We start from the raw sequence: 17,003 nt of genomic DNA on the forward strand, positions 1-17,003 counted from the left end.
GATGCTCTTCCCTAACTTCCACACAAATGCCTGTGCTCTTTCCCCACCTCCCCTCAACCCACAAACATTCACCCATATTTTTAACATTCTAGTAGTTTTTAAAAAGCCCATTCCAAAGCCATCAGAAGACTTTTACCTCGTTCGTTATCTGGTTGCTGAATTTTGCATGAAGGAGGTTGGGAGTGTCTGTCACGGCTGTGTACTTGAAAGACTGGGGATGTTGACGATATTTACTCTGAATTCACACACAAGAAGGGAAGAAGAAGACTTTGTAAGGTATAAAGCCAGAAAAAGAACCAGTTCTTTAAGCACTAGTTGTAAAGCTTCATTTTACAGAGGCTGCTAGTCTGTCACTCTGGAATCCAGTCCGTCACCTGCTCCTGTGACCTCAGAACTCAATGGGATGAAGGAGCAGAGAGGAGGACAGGATGGACTGAATTAGATGCTTATCAATGGGAAGGGGAGATCTAGTCCTTTGCTGAGAATGTGAACGTGGCCACCTAGATTTGCAGTTTACTCCTGACCTCTGCTCTCTGGAGATCCACAAACAACCATGCGTTTCCCCACCCCAGGAGATGGGATTCAGTAAATCATCAGTGGGGCCCAGGGCTCTCTACTTTTTAAAAAAAGCTCCAAATGGGGTTCTGATGCACCGTAAGGTTTAGAAACCACTTACTTTAGAGATTTCTTGGAAAAGCAAAGCACAAAGTTAAATCTAACACACACAGGAAACAAACTATTAGCCCATCTGAGTGCTCAGGCTGGCTACTCAACACCTTCTACTTCCAGTGCCTTCCATTATGCCCACCTGTCCTTGCATCTACCATGAATGAAAGTAAGGGAGGGGGGTTAGCAAGATTCCCCAGGAGTTCAGAAGCTTAGAATTCTAAGACTTCTATATTTTTACCAAGAAATTATCACCAACCTTATAGAAACAATTTCATATACAGCTGCCAGAAAAGCACAGTGCTTAGATTAGTGCTAATCCTCACAAAAACTAAATGAGGGAGGTATGAGTATCTCTATTTGACTAAGAAGCTGAGGCGCAGAGAGGGCAGGTCACTGGCTTGAGGTCACACAGCAAATGAGTGCTGGCCTCGAATTTCACTCTCTATCTACTGATCTCCAAAGCCTTCCTTCTTTGCACAAGGCCACTCTTCAAAGGGCCACAGGGAAAGTACATCTTATGTGACAGTGCATAATTCTTATATGTTAATAGAGGAACTGACTCAATATCCACGAAGCTGTCTTAAGTGTCATTAATGGAGAATCCAGTAAGAAAAAAGGCCAGGCCAGAGGTCAGGCAACCAGATTTAGCAGTAGGAAACAAAGTCAGTGCTGTGTAGCAACCTCTGCTGTGGAAATACACCAGACACTCATCACCGGGTCCCTGGTTACCTCACTGATGAGTTCAGATGCTTTCTTTCTCCCTTCAATCTCTAATGTTCCTGGAATGACACAGGGAACGCCTCGCATAAAGTTCAGGTCCGACCGGTACAAATTCTACAAGGAAGAATACAAAGAATCAGAAAAGCCCAACTCTCAGAACAAGGAGGCAGAGTTTCATGACGTTCATCGGACAGCATCGCAATCCAAACTGGGCCCAACTGGTCTGTCCAACTACATTATACGCAGAGAACACACAAATGCTTCTCAGCAAATGCTCACTAGGGGGGAAAATGTAGGTCAGAAGAAAACAATTCTGCTGTCACTTGTCTCAGAGTAGCTGTCGCAGGGACACTAGACAGATTTTTATTTTAATGTGGGCTATCAAAAAATAAACGCTGGAGCGAATTGTGGTTAGCTAGTGAGTTGTCTTGGGAAAATGTGGAAATGGTCTAATGGGTCTTCTAAAACAAAACCCAGCAGCAGTGGGTGGCATTAATTAATCATGGGTTAAGAAAAGGCTAATAAATGAATCCAAAATAACCTGGCAGAGGCCTGTGTGAGTCTGTGTGGGAGGAGGCAAGTGCATGCACCTGAGTGATTTGGGCTGACAGTTTAAAGAGTCCCCACACGTGCTCCGCTTCAGCCAGCAAGGTGCCCCGTGGGTGTGCTATCATGAGGAGAGGCAGGGCAAGCCAGGGCTCCACTCAAGTGACAGACAGGCCCCAAGACGAGTGAGGCAGCTCCCTCGATCCTGCAGCTGCTCTCAGGTTCCTGAGTGTATGACATTCAGTAAACGTTGTACCCAGGCATAAAATTCCAACAGACAACAGATGCCCAGACCTGAGTGCTGCTCAGCTCACAGGCACTGTCGAACCAGGGAAGAGGTTTTGTGTGGTGTTATATTTTCCTACACAGCCCCATGACCAAAAATCTAATAGCACAGAAACCAAGCAAGCTGGGAAACAAGGTGAGAACCAAAAAGGAGGCTGCTGCCTGTTGGGAAGAGTATTGTGCATCTCCTTCGGAATGAGGACATTCTCCAAGGCTTGCTGAACCTCCCAGGCCTGTCTGCTTCAGAAAACAGGCACCATGAGTTGGAATTGCATGCAGGGGAGTGCAAAGACTCCTTGAAAAGACCCAGAAGGATCTCTGGGACCCAGATTTCGCAGGCCTCGCCATAACACGCTCCTCTCCCTGAGGTGGGTCAGTTCCAACGGGCTCTGAGCAGCCTCTCCCTCAGAAGGTGGGTGCACAGAAATGTAGGAAGCACCAAGAGGAAAGCCCCCCAATTTGCAGCTAGAGGCAATACCACCGGCAAACCTTGAACATGCAAAGCCATGAACCTTGAGGGCATCTTCGTCATTTGAACCTTAAGTTCAAATCCTAGCACCCCCATTTCTTAGGTACAGTTATGTGATCTTGGGCAACTATTTAATTTCTTCGTGCCTCGCTGTAATTCCTCTGTAAAATGAGGATAAAGGATAAAGAGTCTGGATATAGGATTATTGTGAGCATTAAATGAGATAATGGATGAAAACACAGTGCTTAGAATTGAGCAAGAATACTCTGTAAGTGGTAGTTGTTATTATTAGATTTGTGTGATTGTGTTTAAGGGCCATGCAGGAACCCCCAGGCGGTGCTTCAAAAGCAGACCTGGGTTTAGGATTCCTCACCTCTGGAGCCTTCACTGAACCAACGGGAGCTTGCAGGTGACTGCCTCGTGGTCAAACCTTAAAGGAGAAGGGCCCCAAGACAGAGGCCAGGTCTCTTACCTCACTCTGCAGTTTGTGAGCTCTCTTGGCACAGCTCAGCCTCAGGTCTTCTGCCAAGGAAGTATACTGGGGGAGCGGGTGTTTGTAGTCCTGGTTGCTGGCCAGGCTCTGAGCCTTCTTGGCATGCACCAGGGTTACCATGTCCAACGGCAGATGGAATTTTGCCTTTGAGTGTTCAAAGCCTTTCTTGTAATTCACCTAGAGGGACAGATAGATCAACAGAAGCTTTTTCAAAGCCACTATTTGCAATGGGACCATCAGGGAGAGCAACCAAAATGCAATTGTCCAAGGTAAGCCTGGAGGACGTTCCTGGCAGGGCCAGCTCTCCTTTCTGGTGGGGACTGGCCTAATGAGCAGGGCTTGTCTCCAGGTCCTGACACTCACCATCCCAGCTCCTAGAGGTCATTCCTTTGCATGAAGTAGGCTCATGTTTCCTCTATTTGGTGAAAATACAGAAGTTAAAGGGACAGATACAATATCAGTGATTCCCTTGCAAGAGTCTTTAAAACGTCCCATTTTCCAGAGGCAAGAAGTTGCATGGCTAACCTTGCTCCCTGCCTGCCATATTTTCTCCCCATCACCTGCTCAAGTTGAGACATGAATTCTCCTTTCATACCAGCTGAGGAAGAGCTTCTCCAAAGCATTAGGTGACTTCTTAGTCAATCTGGGAGCCAGGAGCAGTGGGTGGTTGCTTGGAGAGCCAGTCCTCAGAAACAGACATTCCCAAAAGCCCAACACACATCCTGAAGAGGAGGGGGAAAGCCCACTCCAGACCCCCTAGTTCCACCACCATCCTTGGTAGGGCTGTTTAAAGGTCTGTGATACTCACTCGGGGCTATCCTGGAAGTCAGCACATCATCTCTTCCTTGTCCTCCTCTGTCCTTCCCATTGCCCCCCGGAAACTCCAGCCCCCCCTCCCCATCCCCCCCACCTCCACTCATCCTGTGCTCACCCCTAGCACAATGCCAAGAAAAACTCAATCCAGCCCCATACTCTTAGGCCAGCAACCCAGGACAGAAAGGGGAAGAAAAGGTTAGAAATGGGGACACCAAGGCAGAAAACAAAATGGCAGAGTAAACGTGAAGCTGTGGAAAGAGCTTGAGAGTTGGTTCCATGTCCTGGCTCTGGCCCTTTCTAGCCAACCTCAGACAAGGGACTGAACCATCCATCTTCTTATCAGAAAACAAGGTGGAGCTCCTAGAGATGGTCTGATAGTTAAATGAGACACTACATACAGAAGTGCTTAGTCCTCTGTGCCACGTTGGACGCATATGTCCTCACTGACACTAACCAGCACACATATGTGCAAAAAGACAGCATAGACACACATGTGCCAGCACCCAGAGGGTCACAATCAACCATCAGAGGGCTACAGGGGCCAGGCAGTTTGCATAAATAAGCAAAGCAAGAAGCAGAGGACAAGGAGTAGCTGCACGGCCAGGGATCACAGATCCCTTCTACATAAAGCTGTCAGTAACGAACTTCAAGCAACTGCAGCCTTTAGGAATCCAGGCCCAGCTTCTGGTCAGGGGTCTAAAGCTTTCATGTAAAATTTTCTACTTTTAAAGATTTACAGTTGATTCACCATGCAGACCAAATAAAAGACCTCTGCAGGCCAGAGCCAGCCCACAGGCCCCCATTTGTGACCAAGGATCAAAATCATAGAATGCCCAGCCTAGAAGGCATCTTGGGGTCAACTAGTCCAGCACCTCATTTTACAGAAGAAGAAGCTGAAGCCTGGAGAGGAGCAATGGCCCCTAGCAAGTTAGCAACAGAACCAATATGCACATCTGGAAGGAAAAACGACATTCGTTTCTGTGCCATGAGCATCGGCAGGTGGGGGCCGCAGCGCCTGTTGCATTTTCTGCCACTTACATCACTCTGCAGCGAGGTCGCATACACTGAATGTGCAAGGCTGATATCATCTTCCAAGCTCCGGGAGCCAAGCATCTGTCCTTTCATTTTCTCAAATGCCTCTTTGTATTTGTACTAAAGGGAAAGAAAGCGGGAGAGAGTAACAGCTCAGGGACAAGGGACACGAAATGGAAGAGGTGGGTACTGGGCGAAAATGTTTTGTTCTTTTGACAGTAACTGGGTGAGTTAAAAGAAAACGTGCGGGAGTCGTCAAAAGGTCTATTCTTTCATATGCAAGACTCCCAATGACTAAAGGGCTTGGATGTGAAATGGCAGGACGCGTCAGCGCTTGGGCGGCCCACGCTGGAAGAAGGTGGGTGCATTGTTAACAGCCTCTTCACGTGGACTCGCTTTATGAAGACGCCTGGTGGAGGGCGCATTTCATCTGCCTGGGGTCCATGTTTACAGTACAGAGTTTGGCTTTGTACCCCAGGCTAGAGAATTTTTTGTTATAAGATAAGGTTCTTTCTCACTGGTCATTATCCGATTGCCCTAACACAGCCAGTTTGGAGAGGAGAGGATATTATCCATAGGCAAAAGAAGGTAGAGGTTAGGTGCAAAAGGAGTGGAAACTGGTAAGTATTAAACATTGTCATGGAAATGGAGGCGGATGCTTACATCACTGATGATTTCGCCAGAAGCCTTCGCTGCTTGGAATGGAATGGCATCTAACCTCAGTTTATATCCACCATCTCGAAGTTTGCTCCAGGATTCCTTATAACGCGTCTGTTGGGAAGATGCGCACAAATAAAGACCTTCTCATGATCTGGTGGTTTCCTAAACTCTGGTTTATCAAAATGGGAATTTGGTTTGTTGTGGCCCCGGCCCCCACTTGGAATTAGAGATTATTGTGGCTCAGTAAAACCCACCAGATTTGGATCCTGCCCCATGCCCACCCTGGAAGGTGGGGTGGGGACGAGCAGTAGACACAGAGGAGAGGGGTTAAAAGCAAGGGCTTTGCAGTCCGTCAGACCCTGATTTTTCTGAGCAGCAAGTTGGTTGGGAGAAGGAAGCATGAGGTTGCATATGCGAAATGCTTTATGTAATAAAGAAAAGTCAAATGACTGTCAGAGAACAGGAGTGGTGGGAAGAGGTGCTGACAGGGACTACAGAGGGGAGGAATTAACCCCCAAGTGTATCCTCGGCACAGCTGCTGGATTTACTCAGCTACATGCTGATGCTTCCACATTTCAGCTCCTGAGTACAGACACCCATTGTACCGGGCAAACAGTTTTCTCGGTCTCATTCTTTGAAATGAGTTCAACTCTTCTGTAGCACCAGCTGCATAATTTGCAGGGCCCCGTGCAAATAAGAATGTGGGGCCCCTTGTTCAAAACTATCACAAATTTCAAGATAATGACAGCAGGGCATTAAATCAGCACGGGACCCTTCTGAGCTTGGGGCACTGTGTGTGTGTGCCCACCAAGCCAGCCCTGATCTCCTGGCACTAAAACCAGTGCCCCTTGGGTCAGCCTCACCTCACTCATATTCATGGCATTCAGCTTGGCCAGCAGGATTTCAGGGAGGTCAGCAGTCTGTGTGTAATGATGCTTTATGTTTTCTCCTTGTTCTTTGTACAACCTCTGTGGATGGAGAGAGGTTTTGCTTTAAACTCAGAGCCTCCCCACACAGCCATTGGCCAACTTACACTCCAAGAGACCAAGGTGTAGCCCCCCCCTCCTTGTAATGACAGGATCGCAGGTGCCCTACCCCCACCCAGATTTCACAGCTAGTGTGGTGACATGTGTGTCATTCTCTCCTGGGTTCTACTTCCCAGCTCAGAACACGACAGGCTGAAACTTTCCTCTCAGTGAATGCACCACTCATAGACTGCTAGATGGGTGTCAAATGAGAAAATGAGCTCTAGTTAACATCGAGTAATTTGGTTAACTCCAACCTATGAGAGAGGGCATCCAGATGCACAAGACATGAGAGAAGATGGCCCTTCTGCAGGCGAGGTGTTCACCACACCTACCTCAATCCTCTGCCCCTTCCCCATCTCAAGGATGCTTGCCTAATAAATGTCTCCCGGGTGGGACTGGGGCTCTATTCACCCAGAACTCTGACTTGGACTTATGATGTCCTAGTAGTTAGCAATGACACATGGAGTTGGCATTAGTCAACAGAGAAAGTTTCTAAACCAGGCTTTTCCATCCCATATATTATCAGATGTGTCCAAGTTTCTACGTATCACAGCAGTGCCCCCTAGAGTTGGTTAGGGTAGAGAGGAAGCACATAGTGTTTCTCTTCGTACAAAAGTTCTTGTTTGACCATCTGTGTTTCTCAGAATTCTATTGGATTCTGATAGGCTGAATATCAAGAAATTATCTATTTTTAAATCCATAAGCTTGTAAGTCATCCCATCACATATTCTGACTGGCACTCAGGCCATTTCAGAATGCCTGTCCAATAAGACACAACCAGAATAATTTGCTCAATTGGGAAGCAAGAGAGAGAATTTTGAAAGCTCTACCCCATGATTTGTAAATTTTCCTTGTGTAAAGTTAAATGGTGTGGAGATATTTAAAAGCCAGGTCCACCGGGCACAAAGATCCATGGATTTCTCTCAATAGAACCAGCCAAATAGGGCTAATCCATGTCCTAAAGTGAATTTTTATGGGACCTTATCATTCAATTTAGTCTCCAGCAAACACTGAGCTGGGAGGGCAATGGGTCAAATCGTGGTTTCACATTATAAAGAGAGTATGGGAAGTGGTTTGAAAACTAGCCTAATGTATATAAATCAGATCCTAATCATTTTCAAAGTCTTTGGGAAATTCAGAGAGCAACGATTCCTGTCCTTCGGTCCCAAAGAGCCCTAAGCATGGTTTCAGTATTCCAGTTACCAAGAATTTCAACGAAAGTTCCAGTTCTGCAAACAACAATCTCAAACAAAAAGAGGGGAGAAAGGCCTTGCCACAGACAAATCTGTGAGACATGCAAGTGGGAGGACCGAGAGCACCACGGGGCAGTGGGGTGGCACAGGCTCACTTGGCATCCTGAGTGCACGAACACCCCATTTGCATCGTAATGAGGAAGCTGCCCTGCTAAGGCGAGCCTCGGCAAAGGACAAGGAGCTCCTTCATCCTTAGGACAACAGAAGGAGCAAGCCCAAGAACCCCTCCGATTCAATCGCAGTGTTGAAAGAAGAGCCCACTCTCCGAGTCGTAATGTATATACATTATCACTTACATCCACTGCTTGGATATAACTAATTCTGGCCTGGACCATCTCCGGAGTGTCTTTAATACTGGTAAACTTCAAAGCATCTGGATGCTGACGGTACTTCTTCTGTTGAGCAGAAAAAGATCAAAGCTGTGAATTTTGTGCTGCTCTTTCATGCCTTTTGAAAGAGAAAATCATAGGTTGCTTGAGATTAGAGTGAATTTGTGAACATAATTATTATTCTGCTCCCTCCATCTTTCTATCCTAGGTGCCTTCAGGTTAATATTTGTTTCAATTTAAGAATAACCTCATGTCAATTAACATTAAAGTATTTCTACCTGGTGCAAAGAAAACATCTCGAAATTAGGTTATACCAGTAAAATACTGTAGGATACATACTTAGGAAAGGATTCTTTTTATAGGCTTCAAATACGGTGTTGCAATTGTTTACATATCTTAGTTTGGGTCTTCTAAGCAAGAAAGAGTGTTCATAGTTACATTCCTCCATTGATGCTTTCTATTCCTGTCCACAAAAGGACTCGGCAGACATTATCACAGTCAAAACCCTTGCATTTAACTGTCAGTAAGTGTACCCTACCCAATCACATTAGAGCCTGGTTCAGTAAATTATGTAATAATTCTTTAAAATATTACAATAACAAGAAAAAGCGTGCTATTATTGAAAGGAGTCATCGTACAGTTTGAAAGACACTGAAGCCCAAAAAAAATTTACAAAAAACTTAAATGCGGGCCGACCCCATGGCTCGCTCGGGAGAGTGCGGCGCTGGGAGCGCAGCAGCGCTCTCGCCGCGGGTTCGGATCCTATATAGGGATGGCCGGTGCGCTCACTGGCTGACAAACCAGGGGTTGCGATCCCCTTACCAGTCACAAAGGAAAAAAAAAAAAAAAAAAGACTTAAATGCTGGCAAAGACCTAGTTACCCAACTTTGAAGTATTCTGAAAATCATGTTTAAATCAATTCCCTTTTTTCTTTAAATCAAAGTACATTTCTAGGAAACTGAAACAATTATTATTTTAATGGGGCCATGGAGTTTATGTCTTCCCAAATCAAATAATTATATTATAAACACCCCCTCATTTATCTGGTTGGATTTTTGCATACTACGTTGTCTTGAGGAGACACAGCTCAGTATTCAGCCAGGTCTGGCCTGCCACCTATTTTTTATAGGTAAAGTTTTATTGGAACACAGCCATGTTCATTCATTCATTTACATCTTTTCTATGGCTGTATTCTAGTTAGTTGTGACAGAGACCATGTGACCTGCAAAGCCAAAAATATTTACTATCTCGTCCTTTATAGGAAAGGCTTGCTGACTCCTGCTTTAGACATAGGGGTGTGTGTGTGTGTGTGTGTGTGTGTGTGTGTGTGTGTGTGTGTGTGTGTGTGTGTGTGTGTGTGTGCATTTGTGGCTCTTTCAACAGAACCTGGCATTCTCTCTGAAAGTTAAGAGATCAGCTCAATTTAACAGTATCCTGGAAATACACCCACCTGAAATGAGATGGGAGGGGAAAGTTGCTGAGAGATGTTTTGCCTTGGGCTGGCCGTTAGTTGGCTAGTGCATGGGCTTATAACACCAAGGTCAAGGGTTCAGTTTCTCATACTGGCTAGCCGCCAAAAAAAAAAAAAAAAAAAAAAGATGTCTTGCCTGATATACTGAAGTCTAAGAACTGGTATGAGGCAAGACCATCAAGACCATCAAGGAAAATGAGCAAATTTGTTGAGAAAGTCTGCAAAATGAGGTGACAAATTAAGACCACTGTGGGGTTAATGGTTCCCCAAATAACCCTTGGCTGCCAGACTTAGACACATGAAGGAATCAATTCTGAAGCCTAAGTGATGCATATTTCAGTCCTTATTTTTTGTTTCTTTTTATGAGTGGGCCCACTATCGAGAGTTTTGGGTCACAGTCCTCAAACCTAAATCCTTATTCCTGTCCATTTTTCATGTTCATCCTCCTAAGAGGGTCTCTCCTTAACTAGACTGAACAACTTAGGACAGTACTGTCCCCACTGAGTTTCCAGGGTCTTCTAAGCCTTAAATGTTGACCAAAGTCCCTAAACATTAGGCCCATCAGAGCAAGGCCATTTTTGAAATCAGCTCCACAACATGTAAGGTAACTAGAATGCTCTCCTATGGGAAAATATCATTGCTGGGCAAATGTGTTTGAAAAACCAACACAGATATCTTTCTATTTTAACTACCCACTCAGTAAGAAAGTCTCCTCCAAACAAGGTCCCAGGAGGCTCATTGCCAAAGCTAAAGTCTTCTGGGGCTATGGCCATTATGGTATCTTGCCCACCCAGAAAAGTCCAGAAAGACCAGGCTACTCAGAAAGCAACTAAGCAAACACCCACTTGCCTTCTGGGCAAGTCCCTCCACAAACAGACATCAAGAGAAATGGATTTGATGGTGTTCATTCCTCTGTGTGAGCGTGAGCCAGCAAATACTTGGTATCCCTAGTCCAGTTTTTTTCCACTGGGGGCAATTCTGTCCCCTAAGGGACATTTGGCAATGTCTGGAGACATTTTGGTTGTCACATCGGGGCAGAGGGTGCTACTGGCATCGAGTGAGAAGAGACTGGGATGCAGCTAAACATCCCATAAGTTACAGGATGGCCCCACAGCAAAGAATTACCAACATGTCAATAGTGCTGACGTTGAGAAACCATGATCTTTCTTCAAAAGAGCTGCTCAGTAATATTGTCCTAAAAGGTGACAAAATGGTTCTTTTATAAACAGTCCTGCCTTAGGGTCCAGCCAGGGTGGCTACAGGTAGGCGGGGGTGAATAAGTAGAAGGGAGATACCCCCCCGAGAGAGAACCACGTCATGTGCTGGACACTACATGAATATTCAAAAACTGTTTACACTGTGGCAGAGAGAGGGAGAAATGTATATACGGTCACCAAAGGGCTTTCTGGGTGCAATAAATGTATCTTTTCATCATCTCTCCTGTGTTGCTTCATTAAAAAGGCAAGGTGGTGGGTAGCAATTGAGCTCCGTTTGATTGTCATTATTATTTATAATATCATTTGTCACCCACTTTGTTTTTGCCAGGGCTCTATAGGCCCCTACTGGTGTGTATTTGGTATGTGGTTTCCCTCTAATTACCAGCCCTAGTCTGGCTTTTGAGGCCTTTCATGTGGCTTTGCCTTTTTCTTTGCCTTTTGAGTGGAAATTATTTTAATTTTATACAGAAACGCCGCACGCCTAATGCAGCCAGGCCTGTTACACGCTGTCAGGAAATCTCACCTCGCTAATGAGTTCTCCTGCCTTCTTCGCCTGCTCCACATTTAATGACCCCGTGGCGACCCAGCCCGTGCCTTTCATCCACTTCACATCTGCCCTGTATTGGTTCTGACAAAGGAGAAAGAAAAAAAAAAAAAAAAAAACGGCAGGCCATTGTTGGTGCACAGACATTTTACAGGGCTATTAGCGGCTCCCAATGCTAGCTGGGTCAAATTAGATGCCACTTTTGTCTTATCCATTTCTGCACAGTCATAGGTAGGGCTCCAAAATGTAAATGGATTTCCCCTTTAATAGGAGCCCTCCCTGCAGATGGTGGCTTCAGGTCCCACCCAGCACTATTGGGGGTACACCAGGAGAGGCTAGGTCATCTTGTTTCTCATTATGGACTCGTGGCTACCAAGGAAAGAAGCGCAGCCTCATTGTCTGTATTAGCAGTTTTCTTATTTAAAATGACACGCAGAGGAGAAGAAACTGAGAGTTCACAACAGAACCCAGGTGGAAGCTATTTGAGGGAATTTCACAAGACATCCGAGGCTTCCCACGGTGCTGATTCCTTCCCACGGTGCTGATTCCTTCCCACGCACCTTGGTGAGGGAGGTATTTCTCATTTCTTTACTTGCCATTGAATGGGTAATTTTAATGGAAAGCAATTTAAACAGACACTTTCTAAAACTAGCATATCATCTATCTATCATGAAACACCTCTACCAGGAAGGGTGTGTCTACACACACACACACACACACACACACACACACACACACACGTGTAACAATCTGCCTGCAGCTGACCTGCCTTTTCGGTTCACCCACATTCTTATGCAAGAGTCAACTGAAGACAGAAAGAAAACAGAACCAGGTGGGGACACAGGGAGGAAGGGACAGGGGTTGCTGAAGACTAGCGAGCTGCTCATTCCAAAAATGGGGACTACTAAAGTTGGGACGAGTTACCAGGGAAGCTCTACCATAGTGGGCCATAGCCAAGAATGTCACAAACACATTTCCCCTCGGCAATAAAAAGAAGCCTGGAAAACAGGGGTGGATCAGAATTCTAAGAAGGGAAAAGTAGCTGTATGATTTTTCTTTTCGTTAATACAAAATCTGAAATAGGTATAGTTTGAATGAAAGTCAAACCATTAGGAAGCAAAATGTTTCCATTTAGGGATTTAGAAACAGATATCTCAGAAGCATAAACTGTTGTCTTGAAGGGTTCGGGGAAACATCTGCGCCAGCCCTAGCACACACATACACACATGTACATGCACACGTGTACATGCAGAGCTTACGTCACTTTGTAAGACATAGGCCTTCTTGGCCCACTCCACTTTCATGTCTGTGGGCAAAGCCGTAAAGTGATGCGATGCTGTCCTGTAGCCTATGTCTGTGGCTAAATGCTGTGCCTTGCGAGCATGGACAAGGTGGATCATGTCCAGAGAGACATGGCACTGAGCTTTGGTGTCCTCAAATCCCTTCTTGTACTCCAGTTCACTCTGCAGCTTGGACATTTGCAGCGAGTGGCTCATTTGCGAATCTCCCTGTGCACCATTTGCCCCAATGAGCTTCCCTCTGGACCGCTCATAATTCTCCTTGTACTTCACCTAAATAAGAGGAATAGAGCAGGAACACATGAGAATGTCCTAAAGAAACTGTTAAGCTTCAAACCACAGGCATGAGAGTTAAAATGAAGCCATTCGACAGAATCCTATTAGAATTAGTCATAAAAAGTTTGCCTCCTTTGAACAACTGATACAGTTCCTTTCATCCAACAGTGAAATAAAGTGTTACTATCCATTATTTCCCTTTTCACCTTGGCTGCCGGAAAGCTCAGAACTCAACTGAAAAGTCAGCTATTTTAACAGTGTTCTACCAGTTTTCTAGTGAAAATCCATCTGTTCTCTAATTATTTGAGATCATTCTTTCTGGATTTATTTTTAAGTAGCCTGTTGTTTTCCATGAAAGTCACCTTACAATCTGTTTTGATAGGAGTGAGAACATTATAAAAAAAAAAAAAAAGTAGTCACAAAATGAAAAAGACACAGAATATCCAAAATGCAATTGCTGTTTAAGAAAGCAGCTCAAGTTAAAGAACTGGGATACAGATATATATTTAGAAGTATGGAGAGCAAAAGGTAACATGTTGCCTGAAAAAATAAACCAAAAAAAACACTAGGCCAAGAATAATGAGAACCAGAAGAAAGAATAAATATGGAAATGCTTTAAAAACTGTAATATGATACAGTGTGTGGCATTATTTTCAACATTATCATTACCACGGCCATCGGGAGATTCAGCTCCACTCTCGTCTCTGCCAACAACAACAGCATCAATATCTGCCACCGTTTATCAAACACTTACTATGAGCCAGGCATGGGATAAACCTGTGCCACTCGAAGTATGTCCACAGACCAGTGCTGGTTTGTAAAATGTTACCAGCCGACAGGATAAGAAGCTTATATCAGAATGTAGATAATATCGCCAAAGCACCGTTCGGTTCAGCTGATTTTTTTTTAAGCACGACTTTCTCGATGAAGGAAGCACAGTTTGATTTACATTCCAGGCCTTATCTCACTCTGGACTCAGATTGCATTAGACTATAAAACACTTAATATACATCAGTTCATTTATTCTGTAATTTTCAACTTACTAGCACATTAACTGAGATTTTGAAAGGTTAAATGACCTGCCTACAGTAACAATGCTAGCAGGTGGTAGAGCTGGGATTTTATTATCCAAGATCTATCTGATACCAGAACCTGTATTCTTAACCATAATAGGCTACACCATCTTTAGAAAGTCATGAAATGTCTCTGAGCATCAGTTTATCTGTAAAGTAAGGAATTTGGACTATTACTCTTGCTATGACTAATAATTAACAGTTACCACTTACAAAAACCAATGTGTGGTAAGCAGTTTGCTAGGCGCTGACATGATGATCTCATTGCAAGGTGTTTATTATTATCCCTGTTTTATAGATAATAACCCTGCGGTTCAGTGAGATTAAGAACCTACCCAGACACTTTGAGACTCCCAGATATAAAAAGGCAGGACTCCATGGCCTCTTGGGCAAGACCAGGGTGTACTCACCTCACTGGCCAGGTCCCTCTTGGCTTTGGCTGCCAGGAAAGGCAAGGAGTCCAGACATAGCTCAAACCCTTTTGCCTTCTGGTTTTCCCAGCTGCTCTTATACAGTTTCTAGGGGGATTTGAGAAAGAAGAGATTATTCTCATATAAGAGAGTTTCTCTAGAATCTGTAATGAACTGTCTAGGAAGGAAATACCAATTACAATCTTCCATAGAAACTCTGAGAGCCATAGAAATCATGTAGCCTGAATACAATCAGGCCTTCCTGTTCCTGCTTTGAGGCCTCTTGACACATAGGGATTCCATCAAAAGAAGCAGCAGCTGAACTCCAGAAGCCTTGCAAAATACTAGGAGTCTTCACGGAAGTCTCAAAGATATGCCAAAGGTGGAATACCACCGCACGACACAGCGACATTTCTGAAAAGTCTGTTCTCCACCTGTTCACACACCTCCCAGCCAGCAGTGGCTCCAGCTGCACCTTTCTCTTTCCTGGCCCCCAGCCCCTCTCCATCTGGGGCTTTTCCTTGCTGCTGTTATTCCCACTCTTGCTCCTTCCTCCAGATTTCAAGATCTTTCTTCTGGAAGGTTCTCTTCCCTTTCTGTGTGTGAATCAACTGAACCTCTGTTTCCCCTTTCAATTCTTCTCCCCGACTATTACTCAGGTCTGTACCCCAAAGACCTGGGAGCTGGGCAAGGAGAGCCAAGAAAGGCCACCCTTAGAAGACACAGAGAGGGGGACAGTTGGGGCTCTGGACACTTGGATGTCGAGTGGCTGCTGCTGCGCATGCCCTAACCTGCTCCTCCTCCCCCTGCTTTATGCATATTAGCTCGCTGGAGCCTCATGACAACCCAGTGAGGAAGTGACTTGTATTAGCTTCATGTTACCATGGTATGACTGAGAATAAAGAATGTGCCCAAGGTCACACACCTGGTAAGTGGCAAAACCAAGGATCCAACCTAGACAGTGTGGAGCTCACGTCTGAGCTCTTCCTCACTCCCCTCTAGCACTACTCTTATGCTGTTTCAGCTCAGACCCCTGGAAGAGCCACTGCCTCCTGCCCCCTAACATATTCAGTGGCTCAAGTCTCCCACCAGCTCATTCCTGTGAAAGGTTGTCCTCCCCTCCCCCTAAAACACCGATCAGGGGCCAGATCTGCTGGGTAAGCTGTTTTTAGAACAAGCAGATGTATGTCACCTCAGTTGACACAGAAACTACCAATGTGGCTGGTGAGTTTTGTTTACCAGGTGTCTATACACACAGCGGACAAAAGCCCACGGCTGCCCATTCCCGCTTGCTGTACCTCGCTGAGATTTGCAGCATTGGCTCGGGCCTGTAAGAAAAGAGGCTCGTCTTTGCTGATGGTGTACTGATGGACAGACTGCTCGTTTCCTGCCTTGTAGGCCACCTGTTGGGAGAGAATGTTGAGTCAGGAGAAGGTGGCAGAGGTGGGTGTGGATGGGGTGGCATCACTTGTCATGTCTTGGCACTTCTCTGACTTGCACAGGAACCCACAAGACCAGGCACTGGGTGGCAGATACAGTCAATGAGGTCTCAAGCCAGGGATCAACCTGAAAACTTCTCCCAGGTTTCTGTTTTCATACCTTTCCCTTGAGATGCCATTGACCTCCCCCAAGTTATCACGGTCTACACTATCCATGGCCATAAAAAATACCCAATCAGAGGGTTCAGATTAGCACAGATTCCCTAAGTGGGAAAAATAAGAAGCATCCTCTGCCTTCTGCCCCTCTATAATCAACCTTAATGTGTTCATAGGTACTGACACCGGGAAAGAGAGCAGTGACAAAAAACCAGCACAGGCAAACATCTCCTCCACAGAAGAGTTACCACCCTTGCTCTGTCTCTCTACCTTCCCCCCTATCCCTGACCTGAGTTTCTGAACAGTGGCTTTATGCTGATGCTGGATTATGTTGATAGCGTGCTTTCTGGCAGGTGTACCTGGACCTTTAGGAAGGAAAGCTAGGAAGGTCCTGGCCATATTGCGGCAACTATGGCCCCAGCTCGGTGTTGAACACTAATCTGTAAATAACGTACGTGGTGCCTCGTTGTTCTCCCTCCCATATTTGAGCTCAAGAGGGCATGACCTACACACAGCCCACGAGCAAACGCTGTCCTCTTCCAAGATAATTCTCTACTGGCTCCACAAATATAGAGTCTTTGATGAGAGGTAGAAGAAAGAGAAAGAAGAAAGAAGGAACTAGGGAATACCAAAATCGGGAAAGGAATAAAGTCAGTCCTGCTTTATCCTAACAACCAGGAAAGAAGCGTGGTGGGTAAAGCAGGGAGAGCCAGTGTCCAGGTCCCAGAAACAGCCTGGGAGCTGGCAGGAAGCTGGGCCCAACCTATTTAAAGGGAAGGTTCTTTGGTTCCTGGATCGTGCTTGGGCAGCACCTGCTGT

General features: G+C 45.4%; 1 protein-coding gene across 6 annotated transcripts in view; it reads right to left on the reverse strand.

Annotated features, from left to right (window-relative positions):
* Window positions 1-17,003, reverse strand: part of NRAP (nebulin related anchoring protein) — a 66,473-nt gene that overhangs the window by 17,846 nt on the left and 31,624 nt on the right. For all 6 annotated transcript variants that reach the window (XM_063102012.1, XM_063102013.1, XM_063102014.1 and 3 more), the window contains 11 exons: window positions 15,888-15,992; window positions 14,590-14,697; window positions 12,792-13,103; window positions 11,512-11,616; window positions 8,268-8,366; window positions 6,554-6,658; window positions 5,694-5,801; window positions 5,037-5,150; window positions 3,162-3,359; window positions 1,399-1,503; window positions 137-235 (listed from right to left, as the gene is read on the reverse strand). In XM_063102012.1, coding sequence (XP_062958082.1) covers window positions 137-235; window positions 1,399-1,503; window positions 3,162-3,359; window positions 5,037-5,150; window positions 5,694-5,801; window positions 6,554-6,658; window positions 8,268-8,366; window positions 11,512-11,616; window positions 12,792-13,103; window positions 14,590-14,697; window positions 15,888-15,992 — 1,458 coding nt within the window. The remainder of the gene's footprint in view (window positions 1-136; window positions 236-1,398; window positions 1,504-3,161; window positions 3,360-5,036; window positions 5,151-5,693; window positions 5,802-6,553; window positions 6,659-8,267; window positions 8,367-11,511; window positions 11,617-12,791; window positions 13,104-14,589; window positions 14,698-15,887; window positions 15,993-17,003) is intronic.

This window comes from Cynocephalus volans, chromosome 7, assembly GCF_027409185.1.
Source record: "Cynocephalus volans isolate mCynVol1 chromosome 7, mCynVol1.pri, whole genome shotgun sequence".
Classification (NCBI taxonomy): Eukaryota; Metazoa; Chordata; class Mammalia; order Dermoptera; family Cynocephalidae; genus Cynocephalus; species Cynocephalus volans.